General features: G+C 43.9%; 1 protein-coding gene across 1 annotated transcript in view; it reads right to left on the reverse strand.

Annotated features, from left to right (window-relative positions):
* DIS3L (DIS3 like exosome 3'-5' exoribonuclease) overlaps nucleotides 1-11,049 on the reverse strand; it is a 47,900-nt gene that overhangs the window by 36,423 nt on the left and 428 nt on the right. Inside the window, exons 2-3 of the mRNA XM_012644817.1 lie at nucleotides 9,469-9,622; nucleotides 420-548 (exon numbers count right to left, since the gene is read on the reverse strand). Of these exons, the coding sequence (XP_012500271.1) occupies nucleotides 420-548; nucleotides 9,469-9,622 (283 nt within the window). The remainder of the gene's footprint in view (nucleotides 1-419; nucleotides 549-9,468; nucleotides 9,623-11,049) is intronic.

Raw genomic sequence — 11,049 nt, forward strand, 5'->3', positions numbered from 1 at the left:
TCAGAATCAAACTATCAGTTTCAGTTTAACAGGACTGGGTAGGAGAGCAGAACGACCCATACCAGAAAACTGAGCAGAAGATCTTACTAGCTTAAAAGTAGGGCTCCTTCCCCCGTCACACACACAAGTACTCAAGTCGTGACTTCTAGGTCGCTGGAATGATCCTGCCAGCCATTGGGGCCCGGGGCAAACTGACTCTGGGCACCTACGTCTCCCTAATTACAATTTTCAATATGTATCAATTCTGTACTCAAATGATGTGTCTAAAATATTGACATGTTAAGCGTTTCAGTGTTAATCCGGGTTCCAGGCTAAGTGTTAGTTTATGCCAGCGTGCCAGCTAGATCATCCCAAGCAGCCTGCGCGGAGGAAATGAAAGGGGAGGGCTGTGTGGGAGCGACGGTGCCTCAGCGCCATACCTGGTCTGCCACTTTTCCACGGATTCTCCTCTTTCCCGCGGCAGGTAGCAGGACTGCTGGAACTCGTTAGCAAAGAGGATGCAGTCGTGACGAGCGTCCTTCAGGAGGTTCCGCAACTTGTTATACTGTCTGCGACACGGGAGAAAAACAAATCCGACATAGCGGGGACCCATCTACTGCCATCTCTTGCTAAGGATCAAAAAAAGGACAAGCCATTTTAGAGCAAAAGATTGATTCTTTAAAGCTTGAGAGTCGTGTTTATAGCGGCCTTGGGTGCTCAGTACCGCTGGGCTGCTCCCGTTTCCCAGTTTTGCTGGAACGGGCTTGGGAGGTGCCTCGTTAATTAGTTTGCAGATCAATTAAACTCCTTTCCCCCTTTCCCCTTCGGAGACTTGTGGCCGTCTCATTATGTAATTATGCTGTCCTACCTCGGCCCTCTTCAAAGCCTGAGTGCGCAGAGGCAAGCAGAGAGCTTAGCACTTTATTTCTGTTCCTCACTTTGTTCTATAAATGGCATTAACATCGATTTCGCTTTTTACTTTTTGCTGGCAGCCCTAGAAAAGGACATGCAAGGTAAATAAGTTTGGGGATTTATCTGTGAATTATATTGACGCAGCCTCCGTGACTTACATGAGAGCTAGCCTCATCCGTCGGACGACTAACAGAAAGTTTTATGGTTTTTCCCAACAAGAAGAGATCCTTCCAACAACACTAGCCGAAGTCACAAATGGAGTATCAAATCTCATGTAGGTCAGTTTATAAGAAGGTGCTCTTTAATAGTATAGGTAATAGGAAATTACAGAAAACATTCGGTTATTTAAAAAGGAGTCAATTGTTTACTTAAAAATAGATTCATACTAAACTAGATGTTAAGTCAATATATAAATTATCCAGGTAGTTGATTGGCATTTAATGTGTGTTTTCATATAATAAAACTTGTATCTTTCCATCCCCGCCTCCAGCTGCAACCACGGGTTTTAAAAAATAAGTCTTTTTATTAAAGCAAAGGTAGAACACCCTGACTTATCCTGTCTAAATATGCAAATACTAACCACTATCTGTGTGCTCTTCCACTTTGTTAGAAAACAAGAGACACTGAGGCTGAGCATGGTGCTCATACCAATAATCCTAGCACTCTGGGAGGCTGAGGTGGGAGGATCGATTAAGGTCAGGAGTTCGAGACCAGACTGAGGGAGACCCCCTAGAAAAATTAGCTGGGCATGGTAGTGAGCACCTGTAGTCCCAGCTACTTGGGAGATGGAAGCAGGAGGATCTTTTGAGCCCAGGGGTTTGAGGCTGCAGTGAGCAGTGATGAGGCCACTGCACTCCAGTCTGGGCAACAGAGTGAGACAAAAACAAACAAACAAACAAACAACAACAACAAAAACCCAGAAAACAAGAAACACTAATTTTATTTTCTTAGTAATTCTAATTTTGAGTCACCTTAAAAAGAATCGAGTAATAGCAACTTATAAAATGTCTTCATAAACGGAGGGGTTCCGTTCCATTTCTGTGACTAGCAGCTTTCCTTAGCAGGATTCCACGTGTGCAGACAAAAGCAGCCCCTCCCCTCAAGACGCCTGGAACATATTATATTGGTAATTTCCCCACCTTCACAAAGACACATTTAAAACTCATTATAAAAGCCTCTTAGAAGCGTCTACACTGCACTGTTAACTGTGTTCGGTTCTGCAGGGCACAGACGTTCATTTTCTGCTTTGCACATTTCTGTAATGTTTGAAGTTTTTAAAATGAGCATTGTTTGTTAAGTCATAAAAAAGACTTTTGAAGAGATTTCATAAACATCTGTAATTTATTATATCAGAGAAAATGCTGAAAAAATATTCCCTGTTCTTCCTGATCTCGTGTATTTTTTTTTTGTCTTTTTTTTTTTTTCTTGTTTCTAGAGATGGGGTCTCACCGTGCTCAGGCTGCTGTTGAACCCCTGAGCTGCAGCGATCCTCCTGCATCGGCCTTCCAGAAAGCTAGGATCACAGGCGTGAGTCACCGCGCCCGGCCTGGTCTTCCCGATCTTATCTCCATAGAAGTTTTTGCTCCCTTTACCTACCATCACGTTTTGTATACCCCTAAAAATGCACTTAAACTTACTGCAGTTATTTGTTTACAAATGATCTCCCTTGCTAAAGATCCTTCATTCAGGCTGGGCGCAGTGGCTCACGCCTGTAATCCTAGTACTCTGGGAGGCTAAGGCAGGAGGATCCCTTGAGCTCAGGAGTTCAAGACCAGCCTGAGCAAGGGTGAGACCCCACCTCTACTAAAAATAGAAAAATTAGCCAGGCGTGGTGGTGCGCACCTGTAGTCCCAGCTACTCGGGAGGCTGAGGCAGGAGGATCGCTTGAGCCCAGGAATTTGAGGTTGCTGTGAGCTAGGCTGATGCCACAGCACTCTAGCCTGGGCAACAGAGTGAGACTCTGTCTCAAAAAAGAAAAAAAAAAAAGAAAAGATCCTTCATTCAACAAATACTTGCTGTACTTCTTCCTTGTGCCAGGTCTGCCGGACAAGGTAAGCGCTGCTGTACTGAATGCCCCAACCAACTAGACCTCCCGTTGCATCTGAACAGTGCCCCCTGGAGTAGGTGTAGCGCAGGTGTAGAGCCCCACACCTGCAGCAAAAAAATTAAACAGAACTACCAGACGATCCAGCAATCCCCTTTCTGGATATGTATCCAAAAGAATTGAAAGCAAGGACTCAAACAGATATTTGTACACCTATGTTCATAGTGGCGTTATTCACAGTACGTAGCCGAAAGGTGGAAGCAATCTATTGATGCATAAAGACAGATAAACTATATATGGTACATAATATTCAGCCTTAAACAGGAAGGAAATTCTGATGCATGCCATAACATGGATGAACCCTGATGTGTTACGCTGAGTGAAATAAGCCAGTCACAAAAGGACCAATACTGCGTGAGGCCAGTTACGTGAGTGCAGAGAGCAGTCGAATTCACAGAGGTGAGAAATAGAATAGTTAGTAGGGGCTGGGGGTGGGGAGCGGGAGTTAGTGTTTAATGGGTACAAAGGTTCTAATTGGGGAAGATGAAGTTCTGGAGGTAGATGTCGGTGACAGCTGCGCAACAATGCAAACGTATTTAATGCCACCGAACTGTGCACTTACAAATGGTTAAAATGATAAATTGTATGTATGTACATTGTACCACAATTTAAAAAAAAATAGCTGCTTGGCAAAAACAAACAAAACGAAACAGAACCGCCCATTTCAGTGAGTGGTCCCTGAAAGGAGAAGAGGGGAGGGGTGGGAAGGCTTCCTGGAGTAGGCGACCCTGAGACCTGAAGGACGAATGGGAGGTAGCTAGACGCAGGACCAAAGGAGAGAGGGACGGGGCGATCAAGACAGCAGGCAGTGTGGCTCATCTCAGCATCCTCTGCGCTCTACTCACAGCAGGTGCTCGATAAACGTTTCCCAAATGAATACACGAATGCGCATCCCTGTGTGACAGCAGTGATCCAAGTCCAGTATAACATCTCTGACTAAACCCTGACATTTCCAGAACGCGGTTACCCGTTCACTGGGCTTCATAGACACGACTGCATTTGTTACCACACCCTCACTTTAGACCCAGGGATGCTCGAATTCTGTCCTCCCCAAACACGGATGTGCACAAGCCAGACCTAGGCATTACTAGCAAATTGGAGTAATGACAATCTTTCCTAATATTTAGAAAAATACGTAACAAAAAGAATTTTCTCAATTTTGAGTTTCACTCCCATATATTTTTCTTAGACTTTTAGTGCGTGCTTCCATTTGTCAGCTACCTATCAGCCAGATAAAACAAATGAACAAATGGCACAAGAATATTAATGCAGAAAGCAGAAACAAATAGCGAATGACTCTGAGTTGACAGTCGGGTTTTCTCGTAGACGTGTGAGCTTACGGTTATAATTTAATAGTGCATGCATACAATAGTCATATTTTTGGCTAGTCAGGGTTTGTGGTGCACATGATGGAATTAGATATATGAGTATCCCGCACGGAGTCAGCAAAGAGCGTCACGGCGCCTTAAACAAGTTTGAGCAGAGTGATAGGAGAACGATGGCTTCGGATAGTCAAGTATGATAAAATTATTTTCAGTTTTAAAAATTCCAGTCTTGGCCGGGTGCGGTGGCTCATGCCTGTAATCCTAGCTCTCTGGGAGGCCGAGGCAGGCAGATTGTTTGAGCTCAGGAGTTCGAAACCAGCCTGAGCAAGAGCGAGACCCCGTCTCTACTAAAATTAGAAAGAAATTAATTGGACAACTAAAAATACATAGAAAAAATTAGCCGGGCATGGTGGCACATGCCTGTAGTCCCAGCTACTCAGGAGGCTGAGGCAGGAGGATCGCTTGAGCCCAGGAATTTGAGGTTGCTGTGAGCTAGGCTGAAGCCATGGCACTCACTCTAGCCTGGGCAACATAGTGAGACTTTCAAAAAAAAAAAAAAAAAAAATTCCAGTCTTAAAGAAAAACCCTAGTTTCCCTGGACTGGCTTAGATGTTTTCTAAAACTCCATCATCTAACCATTTCAAACAATTTCTTAGGGGGACAGCTAAATTTATCTTCTTTAGATGATTTTTGACTATTTTTATTCAGTGATGACCTTATGTACGGATGCGACATCCCCTCCCCCTGCTGACTGCATTAAGGATTAAGAGGTTAGCATCCCACAACCAGTGGGAAGACTTACGAGGAAGCAAATTCTGTATTAAATGTATTTCTTCAAGTAGGTTTTACGGCACCCTGGTAGGGTCTCATATGCTCACTTTCAGGGGCCCTTGAGTTTCTACAAGTTTGTTTCCATTTATATTAGATGATACTCACAAAACATTGTTATGCAATGTTTTGGACCACCTGAATGGCTGCCTCCTGACTGCACCGCTGTTTGGTGTCAGAGGCGGCCCTCTCAGCAGCCCCAGAGACACCTCCGACTCTCAGCCTTCCCTCCCTCCCCGTCCTCCGGCAGTGCTCCCTCTCTCCGTTCAGGCACCTAAGCCAGAAACCTTGGTGTTACCCTTGACACCACCTTCTCCCCCATCCGTATCCGAATCCACCACTAGTTCCACAGATTTTTAAAAATAACGGCTATACTGAGACATAATTCACATGCCATAAAACTTATGCTTTTAAAATGTATAATTCAGTGGTTTTTAGTACAGCCAGAGTTATGTAACCATCACCACTGTCTAATTCCAGAACACTTTCATCATTCCAAAAAGAAACCTGTATCCATTAAGCAGTCATTGCCCATTCCCTTGACCCCGAGCCCCTGGCAACCGCAGATCTACTAATACTGTCTGTGGATTTGCCTACCATGGACAGTGTATGTAAATGCAATTATACAACATATGATGTGATAGAACGTGTGCGTGCTGGCTTCTTCCACTTAGCATAACCTGTGCAAGGTTCATCCGTGTTGTAGCACGTATCAGTACTTCACTCCTTTTTATGGTTGAGTAATACTCCATCGTATGAGTAGACCATATTTTACTTGACCATTATCAGTTGATGGATCGCTTTTGGGTTGTTTGCACTTTTTGGTTACTAGAAATAAACCTGCTAAGAACATTCGTGTTGAATGTTTTCAGTTTCAATGTTCACATGGTTTCAGTTCTCTTGGTTATGTACTTAGGAAGTTTTACAGATTTTCACACACTAAACAGCCCTTGGAAACATCTATTTCTCTCCATCTCTAAGCTACCAACATCTCTCATCCAGACTAAAGCAATAGCCTCCTCCCCTCTTTTTTCAGGCCTCTTCTCCCCCTGGCCCGGTAATCCTTTTACAAGAATCTGATGATGTTATCCCACCCCGCTTAAAACCCTCCCCTGACATCCCAAGGCCCGTGAGGCCTTCCCTCTGACTCAGATGTTCTTTCCGTTCTTTGGGCCCCTCAGCATAGGTACCTCTCTCAGGACAGCCCTTCCTTGCCTCCCTGGCCAGTCTGGGCTGTCCTGGAGCCACGTCCTTGCACTTCGGTGCATCTGTCACGGCTGTGGCTCTACATCGGTTGTTTGTGTGATGGCCCGATCACCGCCTATCTCCCATCAGGACCCTATCTGCTTTTGTTTACCACGGTACCCTCAGTGCTAGCAGTTTCTGGCACAGGTAGTCTCTAAATAAATATTTGTTGAATAAACAAATGCACACCTGAATACATGAATGTGGCGGACAAGACAGCCTTTCAGACCTCTCAGGTGACCCCTCATTAAAGAAGCATTTGAGGATTGGTAGACGGCAGAGTATCTGATTATCCTGAACAGTCAACAAACTGACATTATTCATGTGTCCTGTACTATATACTTATGAGAACAGGCATTCTCTGCATTGAAATTGTTGAAATCGAAATACAAAATCATACTACACACAGAACCGGATTAGAGGCTATGTTCTTCTATTGTTAAATTCAACACTAATGATTTCGTTTCAGCAAAACAATGTCATCTGTCACATTAAATTAATATTCATTTGCAGTTTTCTGATTTTATAGCTTTGTTTATTTAATTTAAAGGTCTTATTTGGTTTTAGGGTTGTGTTAAGGTACTCAAACATTAGGATTTATACCTAGATTTATGTTTAAATATATTTAAATAACAATAAAATAAACACTGGGTGTCCAGAAGAATTTTTTTTCCTTTGAGAAACAAGGTCGATACACTACTCATGTTAAGTGACATTGAGGTATTAGATGGGGAGTTAGATCATGTGCTCTTAGATCTCTCCAACCATAATATTCTATGATTCCAATCTTATGTTATAGACCATCAAGAAACTGAGGCACAGAATGTTGAGACTCTCTGAAGCTATACAGAAGGAATTCAGGAGGGAGTCAAAAGGAGACAGCAAAGCATCCTCATACCAGACACCAGATCAGACCAGGTATTATCAACTGACGAAGCTTTTCTATGCAATAATGTTCCTAAAAGCACATTGGATAACATGAATTATTTACTGGCATCACAAAAATCTCCAAGGAAGAACGGAAAAACAAAATGAAATGTTTCCCAACATCAAATGAAACAAAACACCAAAGAGCTTCTGCTAGGCCAAGTTCAGTTAAACATAAAAAGTCAATTCTTACCAAAAAAATTGATAAGTATGAGAGGTAATGCATATGTTAATTAGCTTGATTTAGCCATTCTGCAATGTATACATATTTCAAAACATGTTGTACACCATAAATATGTACAATTTTTATTTGTCAATTAAAAAAAAAGTCAAATGATTTACACTTAACACTTAGGAAGCCTGAATTTATAAAGCAAGTCTCTTGGATCTTACATATTCAATGGTGATCATTAATTTTAAAGATAGCTTTTAATATATGACACTTCCTAGGGCTTAGGCAATTTTGGTCATTTAGCTATGTCAACCTGAATGTACTTGCTGGTTGCTTGACAGGTAAACAAAGTGCCAAATCCCAAACTTGCTAATTCCTTTTCCTGCCTCTTCATCTTCTTCATCAATCATGTTCATAATACAGCCTCTACGACAAGTCTCAAAGCTAGTTCCCCCAGAGGACTTTCTGGCCTAATCCCTACACCTCACCTTTACTTCTGCACTCTGCATGGTGCACATTAAATTATCCTTCATGTGGCTGAGGTGCTTCGTAATCACCTTCCTGGTTCTTCCATATAACCCCAGCAAGACAACAAGTTTTTGTGAGAGGAACTAAGACTTCTTTTGGTACTTCCAGGGCCTGGAGCTAGGAGCTCAAAAAGTGTTTACCAAATGGAAAAACCAGGGTGTTATCATACAGTCCTATTTCATAACTCCTCATCTTTTGTTTTCACATTTAGTATATTCAGAGACACGGTGAAGCAGTAGAAAGCCAATAGTTTTTCATCAAGCTAACTACTTTAGAAATGTTCAAGAGTAAAGACATTGAAATTCCAATTCTTTGCCTTTGAATGTCCCAGGAATTGGTTTTTAAAACAATCGCTAATATTAAAAATATTCTAGAAAACAGAAGTTGAAAAGGCTCGCAGTGTGTTAGTAAGCTGAATGATAAGGACAAATTGATTTTAGTAGCAGAAATTGAAATATGACACCTGGAGCAGCATTTAAATCTGGATGTGTGTAAACATCTATATCTTTGTGTCTGAACAAAATCAACTTCGAGCTCATTTTAAAATATTCTATCTGAAAAAACCTGCGCACAATGTAGTTAATGTACATTTTTGAACGGAGCATATTATAAGGACAATTTGTCATTTTCATGTACAAATAAAAACACTTCATCTTTTATTACCAAGGTCTAAAGAAACCACAACATTTAAAAAAAGAATAAATGCATAGCTTCTGCTTATTAAAAAACTGAAGGTGTTAAGAGGTTGGATGTATAATTCTAATATGTTATTTCCACGCAGTTTTAAGTTCAAATCATAAACCTTTCTCAATGTTAAATGAAGCAAAACCATTTTTTACAGTATTTGTTTAAAAAGTGAATAACTATTCTTCATTTAGGTACAAGACAAGTATTTTAGATTGGTTCAATTAGAAACTCTTTGTTTAGCAAATACAATTACGATGGCTGATAGTTACAGTAATAACCTAAAAATAAAACAAGTTATTTTTGGTTTCATTGAATAAATCATTACAAGTATAATTTGCTTCCACAATAAAAGAGTCTAAAATTTAAAAATACTCTTTTACCCAAGAGCGTACACTTCTGAAACAATGTACCTATAAATAAGAGCGTTAAATAATACACATTTATCAAAAAGAAATAAGCAATAACCCTGCTACTATAAAAATGCAAACCAAAAGCCAATTCACACTAGAATCTTAAATACCCACATACTGGGGACACTGCAGTTTATTGATCTACAGTCAGATCTTTTTGCCAGGTGCTGAAGCAGAAATATAAAATAATGTTACCGCATTGCTCACTAGCAAAGAGAATACCAAATTAGTTCGAAAAGTTCTTTCTGACAAAATAATAAATTCCCCCCATCCCCCTCCAACAAGGGACCTTTTCTAAGCGGGGGGAGGGGGGCTCCACTCATAAATAAATAAAGAAAGCAAAACAGATACCTCCGGCCTCTTTGATGCTGCACTGCTTGGCAAGCTGTTTGCATGAAAATAATTCCTTTCAACTCAGGAAACTCAAGGATCTCAAGGTAATCTTGAACAACCTTCCAATCTGGAATGACGTAATGAGTCACATCTCCAGACAAGACTTTCCCATCTGAAACATAATAGACAGTGTTTTCAACCCTGGTTTATTACTATTTAAATGTCATGGTGCTCCAGTGTGCAACATAACTTCCAATCTTAACTCCACCTTGAAGTTTTTAAAAGACAAATCTACTTTGGCAGAGGCCCAAAGTTCAGGTAAATTGAACACCTTCATTTTTTTTTTACCCCCGAAGCTGTGATAAATACAAGCTCAGCATGGTTTACGGTGTTGCCAGTGGTGCAGGAGAGGATGACTGACGTCTTAAAAAGGAACAAGCACATTTTCAGCATAACCTGAATATTTCATTGACAGACACATTCAAGAGGAAGACCCCCAAATATATATGTACAAAATATACACTACTTGTGCATGCCCAGCAATTTCAAGTCTGTTCTGTTTCAAGCTTGTGAACATGCTCAGCTGTCTCCAAGGGCCAGAAAGACCGAATTAACTATTACAGAAAAGACGCTCAGTGCAAGCAATGGACGCTGGTAGGGGTCCCACCCAGCAGGCGTCTAACAGCTGGTTGGCCGAACTGTCTCTGAAATGTTCACCTAAACCATAAACTCAGGATTCCAAACATTCGCTGTAAACGATGCCCGAGCTCATCTCCCACCAGGGAAGAGAACCTCTAACGTGCATCGTTGTATGGGCCACCCTTGCAGCCTGGAAGCCAAGTGGGGGTAGGTCCGGCGCACAGGAATCCCAAATCCTCCTTTCCCACGACCGGCCTCTACAGCAAGGGCCCAGGTAATTCACGAATCCTACGGCGAAGGGGGCTCGCCCCTGGATAAATGTCTGAGGCATCAGTACTGGCAAGTCAGAAAATCTGGGGGCAGCAAAGCAGACAACTGTCAGATGCGCAGCAGCAGCAGCAGCAGCTCTGCGGGCACGTGCGGCCGCTCCCGGACGCGCGAACGGCGCAGGCCTCCCCCTTTCGCCGCGGGCTGGCGCGGGAAGAGGCGGGCTCCTGCGCCCTCGGGCCCCTCTGACACCCGAGCCACGGGCCTCCGGGCTGTGGGCGCCTCTCCCGGGCCCTCAACCTTGGCGGGGTGGAGCAGTCGCGGAGGCCAGGGAGGAGCGCCCCAAAGCAGGGGGTGAGGCCGGCTCGCTCCCCGCCCGCCGGCGGCTGAGGCCTCGGGCCTGGGGCTCCGCGTCCCGCCATCGCGCTCCGCCCCGGCCGCGCTCCCCCGCCTCGCTGCGGACGCTCGACCCGGCCGCAGCCGCCCCGGCTCCCGCCCGGCCCCCCTCGCCCTGCCCGGCCTCCGCGGCTCCCCGGCCCCCGCTCCCGCCCGGCCTCCGCGGCTCCCCGGCCTCCGCGGCTCCCCGGGCCCCACTCCCGCCCGGCCTCCGCGGCTCCCCGGGCCCCCTCGCCCTGCCCGGCCTCCGCGGCTCCCCGGGCCCCCTCGCCCTGCCCGGCCTCCGCGGCTCCCCGG

Source organism: Propithecus coquereli, unplaced genomic scaffold, assembly GCF_000956105.1.
Source record: "Propithecus coquereli isolate 6110/MARCELLA unplaced genomic scaffold, Pcoq_1.0 Scaffold221, whole genome shotgun sequence".
Lineage (NCBI taxonomy): Eukaryota > Metazoa > Chordata > Mammalia > Primates > Indriidae > Propithecus > Propithecus coquereli.